This window comes from Schistocerca americana, chromosome 2 (assembly GCF_021461395.2).
Source record: "Schistocerca americana isolate TAMUIC-IGC-003095 chromosome 2, iqSchAmer2.1, whole genome shotgun sequence".
NCBI lineage: Eukaryota > Metazoa > Arthropoda > Insecta > Orthoptera > Acrididae > Schistocerca > Schistocerca americana.
This window is the reverse complement of record NC_060120.1, coordinates 713630233-713658105: the sequence shown is the minus strand read 5'-3', so window position 1 is coordinate 713658105 and position 27873 is coordinate 713630233. Positions and strand designations below refer to the sequence as shown.

The following is a 27873-nucleotide window of genomic DNA, read 5'->3' as shown; positions in this document are numbered from 1 at the left end:
TTTAGGCACATGTATCTTCATTTATACTGACATCACTTTGCATTGCTTACATTACAAGTAATCAGTGGGACTTCCTTGCAATGTGATTCACATTTGTCCACTAAAACCAAACAATATTGAAGTCAACATCTCTGTGTCTGTTGGGCAGGAGCTCAGCAGGAATTCACCTTTATTTTTGCATAATACTCCTACTGAAGTGACCTTCACCACTGATCAATATTCTGGCAAGTAGGACGCTGGTGTGAAAGTTATCTGTTGTGACTTGCCAATCTTTCAAAGTGCCGCCGCGCAATTACGCGCATCCTCTACATGCGACGCTGCCTGCCAGGCATGCAGCAGCCACACCACCTAAGCGGCCAAGCAGCCAGCGGCCGCCAGACTTGGACTCAGTGCTGATTTGAATGTTACCGTGTTTACATGTCTTGCTTTGTCAACTTGCTCTGTGACGTACATGTGTTGTGTCGTTTTGAAATGTGTGTGTTCAACTTGACGTTATAACAATTGGCGACGGAGATGGGATTTTTCCTTTTCAGCGTTGACCCACAGGTTTCCATGGCTACTTTAGAGCAATTATTGCAAGGTCTCATTGAACAGCAAACAGTTCTCACATCGGCGATTCGCGATTTCTTCGCGGCATCCAATGCGGGCAGTTTCTCGTCGTTGTCTATACCTCCTTTTCCTCCTTACGACGAGATGGCGGAAGACTGGTCTGATTATGAAAAACGTCTTCAACAGCACTTCTTGGCATTTCATGTCGCGGACGAACAAACATGTAAGTCTCTGTTCCTTTCATGGATTTCACCTCAAATGTATCGATTGTTGTTGCAATTGGCTCCTTTGAAAGATCCTGCGTCTTTGTCCTTTGCTGAAATGTGCTCACTTCTGTCCGTATATTTTCATAAGCAAACGCAAGTGGTAGTCTCTCATGTTGCCTTTTATCGTTGTCAAAAACAACCGAATCAATCCTATCACGCTTGGGCTGCTGAGCTTCAAGGCCTCAGTCCAAAGTGTCAATTTGTTACTGACGTTCACAAAGAATCCTGCACAGATTCCATGGCACAGGATGCTATTATCCGGTCAGCGCTCGACAAAGAAAAGAGGCAACGTGCCCTTCAGTTGGCAAATCTGACTCTAGATGAAGTCCTATCAATCGCACAGTCTTTTGAAATTTCTTGCACCACTGGAGCGCAAATAGAGGCGTGGGGTGACGTCGGGGACATACAACCTCTGTGCGCTATTGACGACGCGTGCAGCGTGTCCCTGCTTGCCGACGTGGCCGCAGTACGCCCCCATGTGCAGCCTCGACCTAACTGTAAACAACCCTCTCAGAAACTGCAGCAAATCCCCCGGCAACTTCCTTCATGTCCGCGGTGTTTTACGAAACATTCACGCGAGGATTGTCCCCAACATTGGGCCGTGTGCCACAATTGCAAAAAGAAGGGTCATGCATCTTCTGTTTGCAAATCCAACCGCATACATGGTGTTCATGACCGTGACGCTGATTCTGCTTCTGTGTTTTCTGTCAAATGCACTTCTTCCCTTTCAAGGAAGTCATTCCTCACAGTCCAAATACTTGGTCGAGATGTTTGCATGCAGGTGGATACTGGTTCTGCTGCCACTATCATCAATTCTCAGACGTATCTTCAGTTGGGTTCTCCAGTCCTATCACCTGTCACTCGGCAATTACGGACATACAATAAACAGAAGATTTCTCTCTTGGGACAATTTAATGCTGAGGTATCTGACAAATCTGTCGTTCGCTATGTTCCCATATTTGTGGTCGACCAGAGTAACGCAGAAAATCTTTTTGGTTTCGATGCCTTTCGCGTTTATGGGTTCTCCATAGATGAATCTGTCAATATCGTCTCTGCTGCTATTCCTTATGCTCAATTGGATTCCTTGTCAACGACATTTTCGCCCCTTTTTTTCTCCTGGGTTAGGCCATGCAAACGACTTTGAAGCTCATATCATGCTCAAACCCACTGCTCGGCCTAAGTTTTTTCGGGCTCGGCTCATTCCTGTGGCCCTTCGTGACCAGGTAAAACAGGAGCTGGATCGTCTCACTACTTCAGGGGTCTTGCTTCCTGTCACTTCAAGTGAGTGGTACTCTCCTGTTGTTGTCGTTGCTAAGCCCAATGGTGATATTCATCTCTGTGGCGATTTTAAAGCCACTGTAAATGCGCAATGCCTTATCAACACTTACCCTATGCCCCGACCTGTGAAATTGTTCACTAAACTTGCGGGAGGCCAGTATTTTTTTAAATTGACCTGTCAGAAGCTTATCATCAACTTCCTCTCGACACTGCTTCCCAGCAGTTTCTGGTCCTTAACACGCCTTTCGGCCCCTATCAATACCAACGATTGCCATTCAGGGTTTCCAGCGCCCCTGCTCTCTTTCAGCGATTCTTGGAACAATTATTGCTCCCTGTCCCTGGGTGTATCAATTACATGGACGACACTGTTGTCACTGGCTCCACCACTGAAGAACATCTTCAGAATCTCCGCACACTTTTTCATGTCTTACAGACTGCCGGTCTTAAGCGTAATCCTCAGAAATCACAATTTTTTCAGGCATCTATCACGTACTTGGGTTTCTAACTCTCTCGGGATGGTATTCGTCAGCTTCAGCAAACTGTCACTGCGATCGATGCCCTACCTCGCCCTACATCTGTTAAGGAACTGCAGGCCTTCTTGGGGAAAATAGCATACTATCAGAGGTTTCTACAGTCTGCTGCTTCGGTGGCTCAGCCGTTGCATCGCCTGTTTCATAAAAACGTGCCTTTTCACTGGTCCGCGTCATGCGATGCGGCTTTCCAGAAATTTAAGACTATGCTGAAACAGGCCCCGTGCCTGGCTACTTATCGACCTGGCTAGCATCTTGTTCTTGACACGGACGCCTCTAAATACGGGGTTGGTGCAGTCCTTGAGCGCCGTTTTTCTGACGGTTCTGAACAACCCATTGCTTATGCCTCCAAAATGCTCACGGATGCCCAACAAAAGTATTCTCAAATTGAAAAAGAAGCTTTGTTCATTATTTATGCTCTTCATAAGTTTGGTGTTTTTCTCTATGGATCCAAATTTCATCTTGTTACGGATCACAAACCACTTGTTTCCTTGTTTCATCCATCAACGTCACTTCCCGACAAGGCTGCACACCGCCTCCAGTATTGGGCTCTTTACTTGTCCGATTTCAATTACGAGATTCGTTTCTGGCCGACGGCACAACATGCGAATGCTGATGCACTGTCTCGCTTTCCCATGGGTCCTGATCTGGCATTCGATAGGGACAAACTGTTGTGTTTCCACCTGGATGTTGCCGAACAGCGGGTTGTGGACGGGTTCCCCATCACCGGGGACCGGCTGGCGGCTGCTACGGGTTCTGACCCTACCCTCTCCCGGGTTTTATGCTGTATTCACAAGGGTTGGCCAGATCGTCCGTCCGCTAAGACTTCTGATACATTGCGGAACTACTATGCTTTGCGTTACCGCCTCACAGCTAGCGATGGTGTTATCCTTCTTTCCACCGAAAATGCTTCGCCGCATGTTGTGGTGCCTGCGTCTTTGCGTGCTTCGGTCTTGCGCCTCCTTCACCAAGGGCACTGGGGTGTGTCTCGCACAAAATCTCCGGTGGGCCGTCATGTGTACTGGCCCGCCATCGACTCTGAAATAGCGCACATTGTCGCTGCCTGTGGCCCTTGTGCGTCACAGGCTGCCGCCCCGAAGTCATCTTTGTCACCGTGGCCTTCGCCTGAGAAGCCCTGGGAGCACATTCATGCCGACTTCGTGGGACCTTTTTTAGGCAATTGATGCCTACTCTAAATTTCCTTTCATTGTCCGTTGCACATCACCTACCACCGTGGCAACCACAAGTGCTCTCGCCCGCATTTTCTCTTTGGAAGGCCTTCCCTCTACTCTTGTTATTGATAATGGTCCGCAATTTGCCTCTTCCGAATTTGCGGATTTTTGTGCTTGTAATGGTGTCATGCGTGTCACAGCCCCTCCGTTCCATCCCCAATCAAACAGTGAGGCTGAACGACTGGTCCGCACATTTAAGGCTCAGATGAGGAAACTCCTGACTTATTCTGCTGCTGATGATGCGCTTCTCCAATTTCTGGCTTCTTACCGTTTCACCCCCATGGGCGACCACAGCCCGGCTGACCTCTTACATGGCTGACAGCCCCGGACGCTACTTCACCTTCTGCGGCCTTCCACCTCACAGCCGCAGGTGCCTTCGCTTGGCCAGTTCACCGCCGGCGACCTTGTATGGGTACGGGGATTTGGCAGGCGGCCAAAATGGAGTCCAGGCCGCATCTTACGACACCGTGGCTGATGCCTGTATGAAATCCAGACGGACACAGGTGTTGCAGTGCGTCATTCGGACCAGCTTCGGCCTCATGTGTCGGCAACACCTGTTCCGAATGCCGTCCACCACCTTCGGCTCTACCTGACGCTCGGGATCTTGCCATCTCTCATTACTCACTACACAGCCCTCTCACCGTCATCTCGGTGCCAGCACAAGAACGGACGCCACCAGGAGACGTGCCCATGCAGGAACCGGATGACCATAATCTGTCGGAGCAACTCTACTAGCCTCCTTTTCCTACGGATGTCGTCACATCGCCCATGTCTCCTGTTATATCAACCGGACTTGCCGCAACGGGCAGATTGGAGCACAGGGCCCCAGCAGATTCGACCCCTACGTCTGCTGTGAACCCGACCCCTTATCATCGGGGACACTTCTGTCCGTACGGGAAGCCTCCTCCTCGAGACTTTACAGCCAGTCAAACAACACCTATGGACATTAGCAATCTACAGGCCACCTCCATCAAGACCTGTGCAAAAAATTCAAAGGGGGGAAAAGTGTTGTGACTCGCTGATCTTTCAAAGTGCCACCGCGCAGTTACGCGCATCCTCTATATGCAGCGCTGCCTGCCAGCCATGCAGCAGCCGTGCCACCAAAGCGGCCAAGCAGCCACCGGCTGCCAGATTTGGACTCAGTGCTGATTTGGATGTTACCGTGTTCACATGTCTTGCTTTGTCAACTTACTCTGTGACTTAAATGTGTTGTGTCATTTTGAAATATATGTGATCAACTTGACGTTATAACATTATCAAATGTTATGTTTCTCCTAAACCTTCTAGGTGAGTAACAAGTTGTTTAAGAACGCATGAAAGGTGATAAGGCTGCCTAAATCAGCAATCTCACTGCATTCCTGCACACACCTCAACTGTGCGAAAATAAAAATTTCTATATTCCACTGTACTGCTATTCCAAATTTCTTTGGATTTTTGGACAAATACTATTTGATGTCACATTTGCATTAAATAATCAACCCATATTGTATTTTCTTGTAATTTTCAATGTCTTATGCTAAACTAAACAATATATTGTACAATACTGGTACGTACAGCAGGAAACATTTGAAGTTTTATTCTAAACTAGTTGTTAGGTCCTGCTTCTGTGCATCTAAGCATTTTGTGGTAGTATTATTGAGTTTTTTTAGCAGTGCTCCTTTGGCTAAATGGGTGCTTATTTCATTTGGTTTTACTGTTCAGACAAAAAAACACCATTTTTCATGTAAAGTAAAGCTAATATTGGAATGAGTATCATATTTAAATTTTTTAGAAATCTTATCATGTTGTAGCTCAGGGAAATCCCATAGATTCATAATCGTCATCACAATGTAATTTTGCATCAAGAAACAACTAAGGCAAGAAGACGTATAACTAAGGCAAGAAGACATATAAAATAATATAAAAGATATGTAAAATAATGCACTGAAAATTCTGGTTAAGAACAACGCATTATTTAGGAATAAAGAGATGGCTCACCAGATGACAGAAGCACTGCGCGCACTCGCACTTGCACACTTGTCTCCCAACATTGTGCTCATAGACAGGCCTTAGTGTGTGTGTGTGTGTGTGTGTGTGTGTGTGTGTGTGTGTTTCTCCTACAGCTTGAGAAAGGAATTTCATCCCAAAAGCTAGTAAAGCATAGGTCTGTACCTTCCCTTTGTGTATCTACAGACAATGCACTGCTTCTGCTTTCCAGTGAGCCGTCTCTCTATTCCTAAAGATATATAAAATATTTTCATAAATAATTTCATTTACTTACATACAAATGAATAAGTATTTCATTTGATTTTCTGTACGGTGTATACTGCCGAAGAAAACACTTGCGTCTGGTCATGCACAGTAATAGAAGAAAGCCAACACTTGTGCCACATAAGATGCCCAATAATGGCAGTTTAATGATAAATAATAACACAAAAATGACTGACAGTATTCCACACATGTAGACTCTAAAAGAAAATACACTGTTTTTGTTTACACACTGTATAATGCAAGCATGGATGCCCAGTCAATATGCTCTCCAGTCTCTCTCGCACTCTCATAAGTTCAAAAATGTTCAAATGTGTGTGAAATCTTATGGGACTTAACTGCTAAGGTCATCAGTCCCTAAGCTTACACACTACTTAACCTAAATTATCCTAAGAACAAACACACACACACACACACACACACACACACACACACACACACACACCCACCCCTGCCCGAGGGAGGACTCGAACCTCTGCCGGGTCCACTCTCATAAGTGTTAGGAGTGAAATGATGAAAAAATTTTTTTCAATTCGTGCCATAGAAGCTAGTAAGTTTCAACACCCACATGGATATTGTAGCCAGTGCACACAGCACCCCTTGCACCCCCTTACTACAATTCTGGATACCAAGGCAGGAAAAAAAATAATATTTTTACTAACACGACTCATCAACAAACATAAAGAAAACTACACATAAAATACAAATATTAAATAAAAAAATTAAGGTTTGTGTTACAAAAAGTATGAACAATATGAGAGATCAACATGCAACATACAAATGCCATATCTTCATACATACCAATAGTTTAAGTGTGACACATCTTCCCTTCATCCCAGTGCTCTGAAGCCGTATAGCTACTTCACTGGACAACTGCTTCAGAAATTTTTCTGCCTCTTCTAGTTTTGTAAATCGAATGCCATAGTTGACTTCTGCCGAAACTGATTTGCGTTTATGTTCAGTATCCAACCCCCTGTTGTCAATACCTCTGCAATGGTTATAAAGTGTTTCTCCTGTTTTAACACCAAATTCTGACTTCAAATTTGCTAAAGACTGTGTCTGGAGATCACCACACGTTCTGATTCCCATTGCACGGAGTCTGTGTGAAAGGGTGTATCCCACACCTGGAAAAAATGAACATAGGAATAATGAAAATAATAAAAGGCTGTTCGTACTACTTCAGAGAAAAAAGCAATAGAAAAAAGTATTTTTTTTTAATAAATAAAAGCAGTGGGCTTCTGTGACACCCCCCACCCCCTCCCCCCTTGGGTAAATTTCTGTCATTGGACAAACAATATAAAATTTAAAAATGAAATTGATGGAAGTAATATGTTGAGGCAACTACTTTAATTAAATTAATATAATTATTGTCTGTTGTTGTGGAAATTCCAAGTTTACCTACATCCTACCATAAAGTTGCAGTTATGCTTTAAAATACTAGTTACCATGGTCACAAGAATGCAAATTTTTCTAAATCCCTTTCACCTCAATCTAATCTGCTCATGACTATTGTTGGTGTAAAAGAACGAACTGGAGTAATGTAATGTGAAAGATGTGTTGCAGTCAAGCGCATTTGGATGTGGAGAACAGAATATGTATTGAAGAACCATTTATCATCTCCATAATTAAGGGCATCTGCATGGGGTTGAAGAGATTTAAACAAGCCAATTGGTGTCAGGGTACATAGAACAGTTTAGCAATTCATACCAGAATGATTCATGACACACTACTAGCTGCTTTCACTCATATTACACTTCCAGAAACCAACACAATACCTGACTGATACAAAAATTGATTGGAATGGCTTCCTAGTTTAGATGAAGGATTGTATTAAAGTTGACCATTTTCCGGCTGTTCACAGTTCAGTATCTCCATTATTTTGTACTTATTGACCTTATACGTACAACATAATACAGAGACCACATACAATTTTTATACGAGTACCACCACCGAATCTACTTTCTCAACAAGATTTGAATGACTGTTGCATCTCAAGTTGATACAGACCACATTTATCTGGCTGTAGTGACAGCCTCTGACTTAATGTTAAAACTGCAGTCACACAATATTGGATGTTTCAGGTTTTAGCTCACACATACACAGTTGTGGATATGGCTTACTTTCTTTAAATCACATTCAGGAGTCTGAGATGTAATAGAAGCAGTACACTTTTTTAACATGTTGTGAAGGCCTAGTCTGAAGGGGTAGGGCATTTTCACTTTCTCTGATAGGAATACATAGTATAAAAGGGCAAAGTTGGACTTAGTGTAGTACATGCAGGGCTGGGCCCCTACATATTCAGCCACCACATTCACAGATGTGCTTTTCAGGCCAGGTATGGTCCCTGCTTTATGTTAGGAAGTTGTTGGTCAAAGAAGATTCACTGTGCTGTTCACTGACAAGCCTATTGCAGCCGAAACAGCATCAGGGGGTGCAAACTGCATCGATATGTGCCACGTAGGTTGCAGTAATCAGCACTGCAGTCAAAGGCACCTATCTACATCTACACAGCCATGTGTCCACGTGACAGTGCACAGTGCACCTGTATTCCTCCACTGATGGGTACCTAGAGCACTGCTCAGCCCTCGGGTATATGCTTCAGACCACAATGCCTGCTCCTGCTACCCATCAGAGCGCATTGCCTCATGCCGTCACCAGCATCATCAGTCACTCCCGCATCTGGGCCTGCATCTCAATGGCCCACAAGCTCACAGCCTCAAGGTACAGTGCCACTGATAGTACAGTACCTCCTGGCCCATCACCACTTCTGACAATCATGGACTTTGTCATAGTAGACACTGGCTACAAATCATCAAGATGAACTTTACAGTTATATTCGAGTGTGGACTTTCATCTGCTGAAGCTGTACTGAGTTTGGTTTATGGTTAATAAACAGAGTTGTTACTGTAATGTGTGAATTCCATCAGTACCAGTCGGAATGCCTGACTAAGGTTATGACACTCAGCTAATAACCTTAGCCTTCTGCCTCTTTCAATGAAAATGTCACTGCAAATAAGTTTCTCTGAGAACAACAATGCTGTAAGGATGTTCTGTTTCTCTATTCCACTTGAGAACCTGTTCAAAATTAACTGGATTAAATAAACCGGGGCCAAAACTGTTTCCAGCATACATTTAACATTGCTCTGTCATAATTTATTTCTTTATGATGAGCAACAAAAATTTCATTACAGTAAGTATCTCTAAACAAGTGATTATATTTTAATTTCTCTTGTGAATTTCTGAACAAAATACCTGGTAGGTCATCAACTTTAATATCTTGAACAAATTCCAAAACACGAGATGGCTCAATAAAATACTGTCCATCAGGCTTTGCTTTCTTTGTTGCAAGGCGAGCCATCAATGGATTAGGACCAAATCCTGCTGATGCTGGGCACCCAGTCTTTTCCTGCAAACATTCATACTACAAGCTGTCCTTACTTTATTGAACAAAAAATTTTTATTAAGAAATCCTTTAGCTGACTTTATTTTTATCTTCAGTGACAAATATAATCATAACACTTAATAACAAAATCTATATTATTAAATGACTAAAACGTGGCATGGTTCCAGCGTAGGCTGCCTAACAATTTTTTGGTCAATAAGGCCTTTGTCAAAATAGACAACACACACCCCACACACACACATACACACATGACCACAGAGTCTGACAGCAGGTGCCAGACTGTGAGTAGTAGCGCATTATGGGAGAGGCTGGTGTGGGAAGGGGATAGGATAGCAGAGTAGGCGAGGGGAATGGTGAAGTCCTGCTGGGACCATGCAGGGATAAGGTGGAGAGTAGGGCAGCTAGGTGCAGACAGGAGGTTAAAGGGAGGGCAGGGGAGAGAGGGGATTAGTGGGAAAGGAGAGGTGTAAAAAGACTGGGTGCATTGGTGGAACAGAGGGCTGTTTAGTGCTGGAATGGGAATAGGGAAGAGGCTAGATGGGTAAGAACAATGACTAACAAAGGTTGAGGCTAGGAGGGTTACAGGAACATAGGATATATTGTAGGGAGAGGCTTCACAGCCTGTGCCATCTGGGTCCTTCCCACCAACACCAGCTTTTCTGAATTGCCCAGATGGGAAATCTTCCTGTAATACATCCTAGGTTCCTGTAACCCTCCTGGCCTCCACCTCTGTGTCTTTGTCCTTACCCATCTAGCCTCTTCCCTGTTCCCATTCCAGCACTACACAGCCCTCTGTTCCACCAATGCACTCAGTCCTTTTACTTCTCTCCATTTCTGCTATCCACCTCCCCTCCCACGCCCTCCACCTAACCTCTCATCTACACCTAGCTAGCCCACTCTCCACCTCACCCCTGCACGCTCCCAGCAGCACTTCACTGTCCCCCACCCCTACACTGCTATCCCTCCCCCTCCCCCATCCACCAAAATCTTCTCCTTACCCCCACATGGTTGCCTCTACCATAATGCACTGCTACTCACAGTCTGGCTCCCACTGCCAGATATTGGTCGTGTGTGTGCGTGCGTGTGTGTGTGTGTGTGTGTGTGTGTGTGTGTGTGTGTGTGTGTGTGTGTGTAGTCTATTTTTAGTAAAGGCTTTGTTGGCTGAAAGCTAACGTTTCAACAGTTTTTTTGTTGTGCCTTCCTGCGACTCAGCACCTCCACTATATGATGAGTAGCAACTATCCTTTTCATTATATTGTTACATTCTATCCTAGATTTTCCATTGTATGATATATAATATGTAATATTACAAATGTGCCTGATAATAACACATCATCGAAATTAGGTAATCGCCTGCTACAGAGCATGTTTGCTTTTATTAAGCATTTGAAGGCTGTTATGGACCCCCACAATAACAAAATTCTAACTAGAAGTTAGAAACTATGTTTACCGTATTTACTAGAATCTGTAATCCAAAAAACCGCCTGCGGCTTAGAATCGAGTTCAAACAAGCGGAAGTTCTGAAAAATGTTGGTAGGTGCCGCCACAACTAACTTCTGCCGTCAAATATATGTTGCGCTACACAGGCATGCTTTGCAGGCACAAAGATAAATACTGGCACCAAAACCTCTGCGTCAGTAAATAAATTTAAAAAAAAAAGGTGGAAGACAAGCTTTTTTCTCCGCCCCAAGTTTCGACCACTGCATTTTCGTACATTATCCAATGAAGTAAATACAAATTCTGTATTGTTCATTTTCGAATATAGCAGCATTTCAATATACTACGAAAATCCGACTGGCAAGACTGTTCGGGATGTTTGTCACAAGACCACCTACGATACATCTTGTAGATGGTCTTGGTTTGTCAATATGGCCAACTCTAGGTTCTGAATTTTTTCCTACCTGTGAGAAGAGGTGGTCGCTAATAGGAACTTTTATGAATTGTGAATCACATACAGTATTCTCTACACCATAAGAATAATATGAATATAAACATTTTGTCATGTATTGTTTCGTGTTTACTGCTATTTCATTTAAATTCTGTCTGCCTAATAAACTACGAAACTAGAGTGAGACAACAGCAAACACGGAAGAAAATACATATCATGTCATGTTTATATTCGTATTATTCTCATGCCTAATAGTGTACAATCAGAAATGAAGCACGGCAGTTGACTAGACTTCTAAATCTAAGATGACTAATTTCTGTGCAGAATGTAATGTACTAAAGAGGCGCGCCTGCACAGATTTTCAAACGGAGAAAAATTTTTGTTAAACTCTCGTTCAGAACATCTATCGTACGCAGTCTATTATTTGGTTCTTGTTGATCATTATCAAACAAATAGCAGTTTCTTGCCATCGTTTCACTAATGAAACGATTCCTCTCTTTCTTTCTTTCTCTCTCTCTCTCTCTCTTTTTTTTAAATTGTAAGCGGCGGTAGGGCGCACTAAAGCAAGTCATGCCGCGATCGGCAACAGGCCATAAACACTCATTATCAGAATGCGACAAACAATGCATGACACAGTACAGTAATGCATTTTCAGCTTAGAGTGACGTAAACACCTATAACAAAGAGAACGGCACTTACCAGATCAAAGAAAAATAAGCAATCAATTCAAACCAGATGAAGCATGAGAAAAAGGAAGGGTACCCGTATAAATACGGATGGAGCGCCTGACGCATAGCAATGACTATCTGGTAAAGCTTAACTGCTAAGCTTACAACTCGAACCAAACTACTGTAGCTGTATCATCATTCATTCAACCTAAATTGTGTCTCATATTACAATGGACCAACTTTGTTTCGATTTGGAGGTGCAGCCTAAAACTTTTCTCTCCTCTTGAATTTCGAGTCTCAAATTTCAGGTGCGGCTTAGATTCGGGAAATTTTTTTTCCCTTGATTTCGAGTCTCATTTTTCAGGTGCGGCTTAGATTCGAGTAAATACGGTATGTCTTGAGGCACCTTAACACACAGTGTACAAATTGAGCACTTACCAGCTTCCATAAACTTTAAACATATTTTCTTTGCTGTCAATTCCCCCCCCCCCCCCCCCCCCCACACACACACACACAAAATAATGAAAGGGAAAAAAAATCAGCATCACATATGATGTTTTAATTTCTTACTTATTTATTAATAACTCTATCTGCAAAACATTTTTCAGACAATATCCACACGTAACCCTGAATGTATCGGCAAAATTATATCACTGTACAACATATAGTTAAGGAAAAATGACATTTTATACATTGGACTTCAATGTTTTAAAGAATCAGGTGTGGAGGTTACAGGTATATTTACAACACAATACATAAAAACTAAATTGGATGTGTATGTAATATGTTCCATCTTTGACTTATTTCAGATTCCTGAAACTTCTCCTTTTTCAGATTCCTGAAACTTCTTCTTTTTGACAGGACTATGGGGCATGACAAATGAATAATGATGAAATGGAGGGAAGGCAAAATGGGCTAAATGAGATAAAGTGAAAAATGTGGAGCTTGGAATCAGACAATGGCAATACTGCTGCATGTATTTCACAGGAGAGGAAAAGCAATGTTGAAATACATTAGAACAATATGCTTCATCTGACAGGAGCAAATATTGGTTTCTAGTGCAATTAGTATCCTCATGGATGAATATGTTGGTGGGTAAGGGAGGTTGGAAGGGGAACAGCACACCTACCCATGTTTCTTGAACTTTTTACATTCTGACTACATCAACTAGTAGAAAATATGTCATCTGGATCCCTGAATAAATGTAGAAATAGTGAAAATTAGTAGATATTAAACCACCATAGAGACGTAGGGATGGAAAGTATTTCTACACATTTCTCTTCATAATTATATAAAACATGTGAGCATATAATGAGATTAGTCTTCCTAATATTTTTTTGTAATAAGCAAAACATGAGTAACATCTCAATACTGGCCTATAATACAACGCACATCATCAACTAATTACAAATGTTGAAAAGTACTTCTAATGTAGAAGCAAAAGACAAAAATCTGAAGCTGTGTGGGTGGGCACACTTATAATGCCAATATGATAATATATCACTTGTAACTGTACTGAAAGTTTACACAGAATATGTAAATGGGCTATAATTGAAATATATGAGCTATAAAATAAATTTTCTATAAGTATATCTGATTAGAAACTTATATAACATCCTACAACAATGAAACACTTTGTTTTATTTTGGAAGAAGAGACAGTTGGATTATATTGGCATTAGTATCAAGAAGAGCACTGTTTCTCCCTCTAATTGATAGTTTGATCTGTAATGTAACTAATTAATTACATGAAATTGGAAGGTGCCTCAGCTGCAAAATTTGACTGGACCTTAATTCATTCACTTGTTCCATATACGCAATCCTTACAGAACCTTTCAGGATGATATGTCAAAATACACAATAGTACATATAAGTAACTACTGAAGCTACTACAGTATGCAATGTAGCTACGGTCATGTGATAACACACATGAAGGTATTGCAGTAGTAATTACATCAAAGAACAACCGATGATTGTTTTTTAATATGTTACATATTTAATGAAAATTCTTCCACAAGTGACCTTATAGACTTCATGCCACGTCTCAGAATTTTCTTTCCCCTCTCATGTCAGAAATGTAAAACATACTTACACAAGGAAATTTAATTAAAACTCATTTCTTATGCCACTGTAACTATAAAAATTGGGAACATAATGATCTTTATTAATCCGAAGCATTTTGCACTTATTAAATACAGTGATCTACCTTTATCTCTCTTCGCAAAACATCTGCAAATTCCAATGGTGTTATATTCATCTCATTTATTATATCTGTACAGTCTACATACATCTCATCACAGCTCACGGCTTCAATATTTAGTGTGTAACTGGAAAAAAAGAGATGCATAATATCAATGAATTAATGATGCTGTTCTCACAGCAACATGACACAAATTTCAGTATCAATAGATTACACACACACACACACACACACACACACACACACACACACACACACACAGAGAGAGAGAGAGAGAGAGAGAGAGAGAGAGAGAGAGAGAGAGAGAGACTATTGGATGACCATTAAAAAAATAATGATAAGGAAATGAAATATAATAGCAATACATATATTTTATAGACATGTGGCTGTAGTCGTTAGTCCGATGACTGGGCTGATGCAGCTCTCCATGTTAGACTTTCCCATGCAAGTATTTTCACATATGCATAACTACTGCACCCTGTGTCCACTTGACACATCTAACTACAGTCAAGCCTTCATCTTCTACTATTTCTCAAGATTCTTTCCATTCTGTTCAGCTGATCTTTAAATTACTTTGCCATCTTTGATTGAATTACAGTATCATCAGCAAATAAAGTTTTTATTTTCTTCTGAGCTTTAATTCTCTTTCCAGATTTCTTCTTAGTTTCCCTTACTGCTTACTGTACAGACTGAACAACATGAGGAATAGGCTACAGCTCTGTCTCACTCCTTTCTCAGTTACTGCCAGCTTTTGTGTCATATGACTCTTAAAACTGCACTTTTGCTTCTGTAGCACTTATAAATAATCTTTCATTTCAGAATTTCAAATAATATATTAAATTCAACTTTGTCAGAAGCATTACCTAAATCTACAAACACTATCAATGTCCATTTGCCTTCTTCAACCTATGTTCCCAGAAAATGTATAGGTTATGTATTGCTATATTTCATCAGAAGTCAGACTGATCATCCCCCAAATTAGTTTCTAGCAGTCATTCCATTCTTCTTTTGATAAATCATGTTAGTATTTTACAAGTGCTATGGCGGAAGCTGCAGTAGCTGTATGTGGAAGGATAAGTGGCAGAAAACGGTGGAAGGAGAGACAAAGGTGGATGCAAGACTCGAAGTAGTGGGAATGAATAACAAGACCTTCAGATTGTTGTTCCAAGAAAGTATGGAAATAGCAACAGATGAGTATAAGAAAAAGAAGAAATAAGAAAATAAGACAGTGGCTGAGGAGAGACAGAAGTGGATGGAAGAATGGACAAGAATGATGGATACAATAAGACATTGCAGTGCCTGTGTTGTCCAGAACTACAATGCAATGTTACTTCGGACATGCGTGTGTGTCCAAAGGAACAAGCAAGCATTGCGGTGACTACAGCCATTATATAGTACGTAAAACATATTCACAGTTGCGAATACAGATGACTATGTAATGGAATGACGACAATGAAAATTTGTGCCAGACCAGGACTCAAACCCAGATTTCCCACTTAATGAGAGCGGTCACCTCACCACTAGGCTACCCGAGCATGATTCACAGTTAGACCCAAACTTGTATATGTTGTCAACCAAGTGTCTATAACCTGCACTCATATATCCACTATGTACATTCCTGTACAGGGGAGGCATTTTAATGGAAAGTTGCTTGCCAAGTGTCAATGGATAAATATGACACTGCACTGTATTTCAGAACAACACAGGCACTGCAATATTGTATTTATGCACCAACACCGGGCAAGAAATTTCAATTAAAATGTTTTTCCTGTACAGGAATTTATGTCATGTATGCACAAGTGCAGGTTGTAGACACATAGTTGATGACATATGGAACCTTAGGTATGGCTATGAATCATACTTGAGAACTGTAATGGTAAGGTGACACTCACAATAAGCAGGAAATCTGGATTTGAGTCCTGGTCCAGCTCAAATTTTCATTGACATCATTCCATTATACAGCTGATGGTTGTCCATATGCGCAACTGCAAATACATTTAATGTATTTCATAATGGCTGTAGTTGCTACAGTGCCTGTTCCTTCAGATATGCATGCATGCCTGAAGGAACATTGCATTGTACATTTCTGATCAACATAAGCTCTGCAATATATTTATCTGCCGACACTACGCAAGCGACTTTCAATTAAAAGCCTCCCATGTATGGAAATATACAAGAGTGCATGTTGCAGATACATGGTTCACGACATATGGAAGCTTGGGTCTAGCCACGAGTAATAACCAGATAGCCTAATGGTAAGCAATTGCTCATGATATACAGGTAATACGGGCTCGAATCCCAGTCTGGCAAAACTTTCATTGTCGCCATTCCATTATACAGTTGATGGTTGTCTATATTCGAAATTGTGAAACTTAAGGTGCTAGAAGTAAACTCTTAGGAGGTGTGTGTGTGTGTGTGTGTGTGTGTGTGTGTGTGTGTGTGTGTGTGTGTGTGTGGGTGGGTGGGTGGGTGGGTGGGTGGGGGTGGGGGGGGGGGGGGGAGGAGGATGACCTGACAAAGGAAGAGGAAGAAATGGAAATGGTTCTGGACAAGATGACAGGCACCAGGTATGGACGAAGTATGTCTCACGAAATGGTGAAGGCAGCGTGGGAAATTGGGAAACAGTGGCTGTACTGTGTGATGAGAGTGGTATGGAATGATAAGAGAACTCCAGAAGATTGGAAAAGAGCACTAACTGTCCCTACATTCAAGAAAGAGAATAGGGAAAATTACAGAAACTACAAGGGAGTCGCAATGATACCAAACTGTGCCAAGGTATATGAAGATCCTGGAGCGCAGAATCCGAACAAGGGTTGAGAACAAATTGAGAGCAGAGCAGCATGGCTTCAGGCCTGGCAGGTCACCTGGTAACCTCACATTTGCAAAGAGGCAGCTCCAGGAGCACCACCATGAATCTGAGGAAGATCTTGTGATGATCTTTCTTGATACAGAAAACGTACTTGACAGTGTCTGTAGAGAAAAGGTCTGGAAAGAACAAGAAAAGAAGGGAATGAAGGAGATTTATTGAGGAAGTCCAAGTTATGTGAAAGTGGGAAATGAAAGGGCAGATTGGTTCCAGCTAACAAGTGGTGTGAAACAGGACAGTGCACTGTCATCTCCACTCTTCACTGTGGTCTTGGATGAGATCATGAGGCAGAAAAAACTGGAGAAGACATAATATGAACCAAAGTTCATCAGAAGTACAGTAGGATGAGGCATGAAAGGACAAGGGAAATAGTAAGAGAGGAACCCTTGCAGAGCAGCACAGAAACTTCAAGGCTAAGATGGTATGGACACTCAAAGAGAATGGGAAACATGAGCATTCCCAAAAAGATACATGAAGTGAAGAAGCAAAGGAAATGCCTAAGAGGAAGACTGAGGGATAAATGGCTGAAGGTTGTGGAGGAGTGTGCTGAAAAACGAGGTGAGGACTGGACCAGAGTGAACCCAGAGAGCTGGTGCGAAAATGAGATTAGATGGTGAAGCTTATGTTCCAAACAGAACAAACGAGGTGAGGACTGGACCAAAGTGAACCCAGAGAGCTGGTGGGAAAATGAGATTAGATGGTGAAGCTTATGTTCCAAAGAGAACAAGCCCAGGGCTGAAAACTGTTCAAGATGATGATGATGATGATGATGATGACGACGACGATAGTTACAACCAAGGCTTATTAAACTAATGACTCAGTACTATTCACACTTGTTACCACCTGCTTCCTTTGGTATTGGGATTGTTACATTCTTCTTGAAGTCAGTCTCATATACGTAGCATACCATGTGGAATATTTCGGTCATGGTTAGTTGTCCCAAGGAGATTAATAATTCTGAAGGAATGTAACCTACTCCAGGTGACCTTGTTTCACCTTAGATCATTCAGTGCTTTGTCAAATTCTCATAGTGTCCACACCAGATGGGTTTCAAACAGGAATTAGAGAAGATTTGAAGAAGAGCAGTACATTTCATTACAGGTTAACTTAGTAAGTGCAAAAACCATCACAGAGGGGTTAAGACAACTCTAGTGGCAGACACTGCAAGATAGGTATTCTGCATCGCAATGTAGTTTACTGGTAAATTTTTGAGGGTGTACATTCATAGAAGTGTCAGCTAGTATATTGCTTCTTCTTACATATTCCTGTGAAAACACCAAGAAGATCAAATAAGAGAGAGATTTGAGCCTAGACAGAGGCTTGCTAGCAATCATTCTTCCCACGAACCAATCACAACTGGAACAGCTATACCTTGCTGGTACACAAAGTACCCTCCATTACACTGTAATGTGTCTTGCACAGTATAGATGTAGATCACATCACTCATCTAATCTTCATCCATTTCATATTCCTGTAATATTGTCGACGAGTTTCTTTAATTTATATAATCGTTCTACATAGGATTCTTTAATTTCCCTAAAAGCAGCATCTACCTTTCTTATGGTTGTTCATGCTTCTACAGCTTTGCATTTATCCTCTAGCTATTCCTTCTCTGGTACATTGCTCTTTTCATCATTCTTCAAGTTTTGTGTGTGTGTACTTCAATTTTCAAGTTTCATTTGCTGCATTTTTATATTTTCTCCTTCCATTAATTAAATTTAATATCTTCTGGTAAATCCAAGGATTTCTGTTTGGCCGTGTATTTTTGCCTAGTTTTCCCACTGTTGCCTGCACTACTTCATCTATTGCGTTAATTTCCCTTGTTTTAGTTACTCATTGCCAAATGCTGTATTCGAAACTCTCAACAATCTCTGCGTGTTTTAATTTATTCAATTTCTTAATTTCCTAAGTGTTTTGCAATTTGTTTGGCTTTAGTCTGCATTTCATAACCAATAAATTGAATGTTATACAGTGACAAACAAAACATACAATTATAACAAGATCTTTTTTCTGTGTATAGAATCAGCTACATCCCATCCAATGAATGTTAGTACACGAATAACTAATTAACAGCCCAGTACACACAAAAAACTGTATTCCACAAAACTACCACAACCCCAAGCGTATTTTGCCGACATACAAAATTCACCTTTTAGTATTTGTTTACTAACAGCCACTCACACAGTTGCAGATGACATGATGTTTATGTTTGCCGAGAAAAGAGAGCAACAGAAAAAAGCACAGAAAATATGTTGCAAACAGTGACAATAATTCACAAAAAATGTCATAACATACAATAAATAAGCTAATATGAAAGTATTCATAGAAAACTACATTGAAGAAGAAGAAGAACAGTAAAAATGTAATAATGTGTTATTGTGTTTGTATAACTACGCTATTTTCAATGTGTTACTGTGTTTGTATAACTACACTATTTTCTGCATGTTTTACATTTGAAAAAAACCACTGACGATGGTGATATTTGTCACCAAAACTAGTTTGGGAAATGAATAAGTAAACAAATAACAACATGTTTTGCATCAAGGTGAACTCAATTTCTGATTATGTTGATTTACAATGACAATTAGATACAGAACCAGAGGATGGATTTTTCTGTATTGACATGGACTGGAATAGTTCAATGCAGTGTTATGAGGATAATAGAACAGTTGCTGCATTGTGGAAGCAGTGATAAATACCCAGCACCACGCTGGACTGGAACAACTGAACCACATCCTAGGCCAGGGCTTTGATTACCTATCATTATGAACTAAAATGAGGGATATCCTACCCGAGATGCTTCCCAACCCTCCTAAAGTGGTGTTCCATCGCCTAACCAACCTCCACAACATCCTACACCATCTCTATGCCACTCCCAGTCCCAACCCCTTGCCACAAGGATCATATCCCTGTGAAGGACCCACGTGCAAGACCTGCCCAGTCTGTCCACCCAGCACTTCCTATTCCAGTGCTGTCACAGGTTTTCCTACCCCTTCAGGAGCCGGGCCGCCTGTGAAAGTAGCCACGTCACGTCATTGCAGCTCTGCTGCAACCATTGCCCAGCTTTTTACACTGATATGACTACCAATCACCTGTCCACCAGGATGAACAGCCACCGCCAAACTGTGGCACAACATGCACCTCAACATAACATACTTGATTTCAATGGCTGCTTCACTAGCCGAGCCATCTGGATCCTTCCCTACACCACCTAAGGTAATGTACTGCACCCGCGCCCTCCACCCAACTGTTTCCACTGCCTCTGTCATATCGTCCCCTCCACTTTCTCTTCTCCCAACCTGTTTATTTGCCATTCTCTGCCAATGCACCCATCCATGCTCCTCTCCTTTTTTCTCACCTCCCTGTCCAACAACCTCCTGCCACTGCACCTGTTGGCATTCCAGTCCTTGCACACTACCAGACAGTGTTCCTCTGTTCCCTCACCCATGCACTACTATCCCTCCCCCCCCCCCCCCCTCCCCTCCGGATTGCTGCTTACATACCACGTGATAGTTGCATTCTGGCACAACATGCTGGAGTTGGCGGTCATGTGCATGAGGTGTGCTTGCTTGTGTGTGTGAAAGGTGCATCTATTTCTCTTTTGCTGATGAAGGGTATGGTTGAAAGCTTTATTTGTGCCTGTCTGCAACTTAATGCGTTCTTTATGGTAAGTAGCAAACTTTCTTTTCCTACATTTTTTATATTCCTACCGGGAGTTACCACTGTTTGGGTCTGCCAAACAGCTTTTTTTCTATCCTACAACCCTGTGATGTTTTCCTCTGTCACTTGTGTCTGAGCATTACTCTTCTCAGTGTCAATTTTTTCTCTTCTTTCCTGCATTTACCACAGCCTTCCAAACTGCATCTACTTCTAAGCCACACTGTATCAATGATTGCCAGCATACAACACAGATTTCGTGACACTGTGGACATTGATGCAGCATCTGGTCTCCCAGACTCTTTCCTCTGGTGATTATAATTATATTTACTCCTACTGATCCCACTTCATTCCTCATCCTGACATACTGCAGCATTTTATTTTCCACATCTGCCCACGCCTCATGAACTTCTGATCCTCTAAGTAGCCCACTCTTCTCCCTCTCTCTTTGCTTATAGCAAAAGACACACACACACACACACACACACACACACACACACACACACACACACACACACACACACACACACCTCATCGTTTTTCTCCCATGTCTGTGTAAAAGTTTTTTACATATTTGTGTATATTTTTACTTGGTTTCATGCTGTGTCGTGTAGTTTTGCAGCCTTTTATACATTTGTGTGTATTCTTAGATATCTGTGTGTACTTTTGCATATCTGTGCATTTTTCTATGTGTCTTTATATGCTTTTTACGGATTTTACACTTTTTTTATGACTTACCCAACTCTTTTCACAATCATCAACACTTATTTTGCCCATTTCTGAATAATTCCCATTTCCTTTACACCATTACTGCCACAATGGGCTTCTGGTCCACCTTTCTGCACCAGTTCAGGGAAGTATCCTTATCCGTGGCTAAAACTCACTCCCATACACAGTTTCTCAAATGCTGCCTGAACCATGGAGTCTCCTAAAATGGCCTAACTGAAAAGAGTCCTTTCTCTGAATCCCACCCCTCCTTAAAACAATTTTTCAGATTCTGCCAATCCCTGGTCCTCTTAAACCTGGTACTGCAAAAATATATCTCCATGACACAGGCATCCCAGAACCACCTCTGCTCCCTCTGCAAGATATTATTACTGTGCAGTCCCTGCTCCATACATCACATCTCTGAAACTGAATCCCTTGCTCTTGAGCACCTGGAGGAGCTTTCCTGACACCACCTCCCCAAGTTATCCTAGCAGCTGACATACTACTGCCACCTCCGGGCACTACTATCATACCCACAGTGATCCTCCCCTTCCACCCCTCATAGCAGGCACACCCTGCCCAGCTGACCTTTCCAACTTGCCACATCCCCCAAAAACTTCCTATCAACTCTCCATCAAATTCAGAGTCAAAACATGCCCTTCACGCAGTTGTTAACCTTTCCACCAAAACTCTCAGCTCCACAGAAATTTGAGTCATCTCCACCTCACCTTTAGCCTTACATCCAAACTTAACCGCACTGGACTTGTCAAAGACCAAGGACCTACTCTCCTCCTCCCACTCCCTGCAGTGGAAGCACTTCTTTATCGCCAGTCCCTCCAACCATAATCACACAAATTCCAACATTAAACCCTGCCTCTTCCAGTTCATACCACCACCCAACCATGAGCCTCCCATCTAACCACCCACTGGTCACCATCCAGGAATTCCTTACCTCCAACTTAGCTTCCCCAAGTCCCTCTCTCTCACTATAAGAAAGAATAGCCATAAACAATCTCAAAACAAATCCGGCCCTAATCATCCTACGTGCAAACAAAAGTCCCACCCTCTGTTATGAATCACAGTGACTACCTGGCAGAAGGACTCCACCATTTATCTGACTCTCCACATGTAAATTCTGCCAGAGTGATCTCATCGCACAAGTCTAACACAACCTTCAATCATTGCCCTTCCCAGAAACTCTGCCCTGTATCCATTTCCCTCCTCGCCCCTATGACACCCCGCGCGCGCGCGCGTGCGTGCCCACACACACACACACACACACACACACACACACACACACACACACACACACACACACACACACCTTCCATACGTTCTCCAAAATCCACTAACCAAACAATCCTGGACACCCCATTGCAGATGATTATTCTGTCTCACTGAAAGAATTTTGGCCCTCATTGACCAACACTTCCAACCAACTGCCCATAATCTAGCCTGCCACATCAACCATTTCCTTCACCCACTCTCCACCATCCACACTCCTTTACCTCCTGGACCCCTACTCATCACTGCTGATGTCAGTGCCCTGTACACCAATGTCCCTCATGCCCATGGTCTTACCTCTAATGAACACAACCTTTCCCAACATCCTCCTGACTCCAAACCCAATACCTCATTCCTCATACACCTTACTAACATTATCTTAACCCACAACTACTCCTCCTCTGAAGAGAAGGTATATAAACAAATTTGTGGCACAGACATGGGCAACCAAAAAATTGCCCTCTTATGCCAACCTGTTTATGGGCATTCTAGGTACCTTCCTAGCCTCCCAAAATGCCAAACCCTTACTCTGGTTCAGATTCATTGATGATGGTATCTTCAAGAACTGGACTCAGGGCCAAGACATTCTACCTTTGTTCCTTCACAACCTCAGCACCTTGTCATCTTCCTCAATGTTGACTTTCTCCTTTCTGATGGCTCCATCTGCACATATCTCCAATTTAAACCCTCCAACCACCAACAGTACCTGGATTTTGACAGCTGTCATACCTACCACACCAAAAAAACACTCCTATACAGCCGGGCCATGTGGGGAAAGCATATCTGCAGTGACAAAAACTCCCTTGCTCAGTATGTTGAGGGCCTCACCAAGTCCTTCACAGACAAGCACTATCCCCCAGACCTGTCCGCCAACAAATCTCACATGCCATTTCCCCTCACACCTCCAATCCTCCCACCCCCCCCCCCCCAAGAAATGGTCACAGAGGTGTGCCCTCTTTGTCATCCAGTACCTCCCCGGACTGGAACAACTGAGCCACATCTTTTGCCAAGGCTGTGATTACCTATCCTCATGTCTTGAAATCAGGGACATTCTACCCAAGACACTTCCCACCCCTCGCAAAGTGTTGTTCCATCACCCACCCAACCTCCACAACATCCTAGTGCATCCCTACGCCACTCCGAATCCCAACCCCTTGCCGCAAGGATCATATCCATGTGGAAGACCTAGGTGCAAAACGTGCCCAGTCCATCCACCCGGGACTTGTTAATCCACTCTTGCCGTAGGTTTATCCTACCCCACCAGCGGTCAGGCTACCTTTGAATGCAGCCATCTCATTTACCAGCTCTGTTGCAATCATTGCACAGCTTTTTATATTGGTATGACTACCAACCCCCTGACCACCAGGATGAATGGCCACTGCCAAACTGTGGCCAAGAGCAAAGCTGACCACCCTGTGGCACAACATGCAGCTGAACACAACATGCTTGATTTCAATGGCTGCTTCTCTACCTGAGCCATTTGGATCCTTCCCTTCAACACCAGCTTTTCTGAAGGTGCAGAAGGGAGTTACTGTTACAACACATTATCCACTCTCATAACTATCCCAGCCTCATCCTTTGGTAACATACTGCCCCCACACCCTCCATCCAACATTATCACCCCCTCTGTCCTATCTTCCCCTCCCCAATCTTGTCTCCCACACTGTTTATTTGTTGACCACTGGCAATGCACCTACCTATCTTCCCCCACATTTATCCTTTTTTCCCACCTCATTGCCCCACAGCCTCCTGACGCTGCACCATTGGCAATCTAGTCCCTGCACACACCACCAGACAGCATACATCTCCCCCCCCCCCCCTCTCCTGTACGCTACTATCCCTTCCCCTTCCCCACCCCCTCCAGACTGCTGCTTGCATCCCGTGTGATAGTTGCATTCTGGCACAACATGCTGGAGTTGGCGGTCATGTGTGCATGGGATGTTCTTGTTTGTGTGTGTCCTCTTTCGCTGATGAATGCTTTGGTAGAAAGCTTTATTTAAGTGTCTTTTAATTGTGCCTGTCTGTGACTTAACACTTCTTCTTTATTGTAGGCAACAATCTATCTTTTCCAACATTGCTGATATTTGAACATGAAGATACCATTGTTTAATAAGATTAAGAGTGAAATGCAAAGATATCAACTTACTCTCATATAACATTAAATGAGAAAATGGGAACTCCTGTCAGTCAAATATAAGTTAAAAGCACACCCCATTAGCCACTTTTTGTATAACATACCTGAAAATGTAGATTTATGGATTGAAATGTTCTGTTCAGGTACAAGCAAGTAGCAGTGTTCATTGTAAAGACAAACAACTAGTAGTAATGAACTGCAAACAAGGCTCAGTACTTATAGCTGTAGATAAATGTCAATTTAATCAAGTAAATATTAGGGTACTGATATGAGATAAACAGCATCATTTTATTTATTATAATGGAGGAGGCAAGAGCTTATTCCAAAGTTGATGATTTCTGTGAATAGCATCAGGCAGTATACGGAGGATTTATTATTAAAAATAGAATACAAATTAAGTTTATATGATTTGCATCTCTTTTGTCAAAGTATGGCTTGATTTATTCCACATCCCTGAAGGTTCTCCTTTTTGAAAGTATCTAAGGAACTCAATGAAGGCAAGTGATTTTAAAATAAGTTTTCTGTATCTTACCTTGCTACAGTATTGTAAAGTGTGTATGAGACTTCCTTGTAACCTTCAAAATCATATGGAATAGTTTTTAAATTTGGACACACTTTAAGAGCACTCCCAAGGAACATTCCATTACATACACCTGCCTTTCGTGCTTCGTAATTGCATGAGGCTATTTCAGACATGGAGTCTCCGTCTCCAATATTATCATACCACATATTATCATCAGAATCAGCAGCATCAGTTTCTTTTTCTACAACTGGATTATTATTAACTTCATTACTATTTTTAGATTGTTTAAATTTCTGTTCCTTTCGTTCTTTATAATATGCAAATTCAACCTTTCTGCTAGAATTATTTTGTGGCCCATTTCTAGGATTTCCTTTAGCATGTGTTACAGCGACTGGGTGTGTCCTCAGCTCAGGTCTATTTCTGAGGCCAACAGAAACAAAAAAACAGTCCATATCAATGTGCATAATAATTTTCTTGTATTTCATATTTTCATCTGCCAAGGAACCTTCTTCAGCTAACAGTTCATCATCATTCATGTTGTCAAATAATGTTTCATTTACAGGTGAACTACACTCTGCTGGAAATTTTAATCCATTCTTTTTTAAATTCTTCAGTTTCATTCTTCCAGGATATGATTTGTTTGACTCTTCCCGCAATTTACAAATGTACTGTTTAAATAGTGCACCCATTGTAGAGATATGGTGTAAGCGAGAATTATTATAAAACTCTGATAAGAACTCAGAATCCACTGCTGTACGGGTTATTCTTCTATTATCTGGTAAACTCAATTCTCCTTTCTCTTTTGTTTGCAGGCAAATGTCCTTTCCTCTTGCTGGTATTGGATTATTAAGTACAGGTAAGTCATTTGTAGTAGCATAATGAACAGAAGTGGCTGACTCACCAGTTAATTCACTTTCATTACAGTTATTTCCATTAGTGTGTGTTTCTGTTAGAAAATTGCTTCTATTTGGGTTTAAGTCATCTTTATTTATTTTATTTTTTTCGTAATTACCTCTAGTGGTGTCATCTGCCAAATTTTCATCCACAGAATTCTTACACAGAGAATTACTTTCACTTGAATGTTGCTTAGGCAGGAAATTCAGTGCAGGCTGTGTCTTTGATTGTTTAGAGTAGAGTAAGTACATCCGATAATCAAGTAGTTTTTTAGCTTTTATGCTGTCCGTTATCCACTCTGGCTTGACAACATTCAAAACCTTCAGTTTTTTTATCTTACAATCAGGTAGATTTGAGGCAATTATGTGTGTTGTTCGATGGGATTCATACTGGTGATACTCTCCGCCATACATGGCCATGATTCTCTTCAGTTCATCAGCTGATGGTTCTGAAATTGAAATATTACGTACTTCACAACATATAAAAGATTAAATGACAAGTACATAACAAACACGGTGAAGAAATACATAGTGGTAAGTGAGTGACGAGTAATTTTAAAAATAGCACAGTAATTCTATCACAAACAACTATTTACAATTTCTAACTTGAATACTACATCTTGTAAACATGTATATGATAGATCACCCTCCATCAAATAAAAGAGGTGCTACACAACAGACATGTATGAAGTGAAGGGCGATATTTATTGCCTTACTTGTGTGACTCATGGCCACATGCTTATGACGAAGATGAGAGAAAAGAGAGGACTGCCAAACCTATGTCCCCATCAAATGGATGAATCACAATCAAAAATAGTGTCATACAAATTTACTTCACGAGAGAGTACAGAAGTTTGGAATTTAACCAAGGGCATTGGCATCAAGTCTGGTGATCTATAATTTTATGACACCACTCTTCATCCTATTGCTAGCCAAATCTGGTAAATAATTTTCCATCGGGATTACAAAATGGGCTATACTTTGAGTGCAGTTCCACCATACAACCATTCATTAGTGATCTCAATTATGGAGGTGGAGGGGTAACTGCTCTTCATGACAAAGTCTTTCTAAAAGTGCCCCTCCTCTCTCTCTCTCTCTCTCTCTCTCTCTCTCTCTCTCTCTCTCACACACACACACACACACACACACACACACACACATGCTTACAGTTTGGGGTGGGGAGACAGGGGTTGGGGGGTGAGAGGGGAGGGGTGGGGAGAGGGAGATGGGGGGAGGGAGGGAGGGAGGGAGGGAGGGAGGGAGGGGGAGAGAGAGAGAGAGAGAGAGAGAGAGAGAGAGAGAGAGAGAGAGAGAGAGAGATGGGGGGAGAGGTACAGAGGGGTGGGGGGGGAGAGAGACAGGGGTGGGGGGAGAGGTACAGAGGGGTGGGGGGAGGTACAGAGTGGCGGGGGGAGAGAAAGAGGGGTGGGGGGAGAGAGAATCAGGGTTGTGGGAAGAGAAAGAGGGGTGGGGGGGAGAGAAAGAGGGGTGGGGGGAAGGGGCGGGTGGTGGAGAAAGAGGGGTGGGGGGAAGGGGCGGGTGGTGGAG

General features: G+C 42.2%; 1 protein-coding gene across 1 annotated transcript in view; it reads right to left on the bottom strand.

The window, feature by feature from the left end:
* Positions 1–27873, bottom strand: part of LOC124593752 (DNA repair protein REV1) — a 138452-nt gene that overhangs the window by 88619 nt on the left and 21960 nt on the right. The window contains exons 3-6 of the mRNA XM_047132087.1: positions 25442–26774; positions 14267–14387; positions 9355–9508; positions 6904–7226 (exon numbers count right to left, since the gene is read on the bottom strand). Of these exons, the coding sequence (XP_046988043.1) occupies positions 6904–7226; positions 9355–9508; positions 14267–14387; positions 25442–26774 (1931 nt within the window). The remainder of the gene's footprint in view (positions 1–6903; positions 7227–9354; positions 9509–14266; positions 14388–25441; positions 26775–27873) is intronic.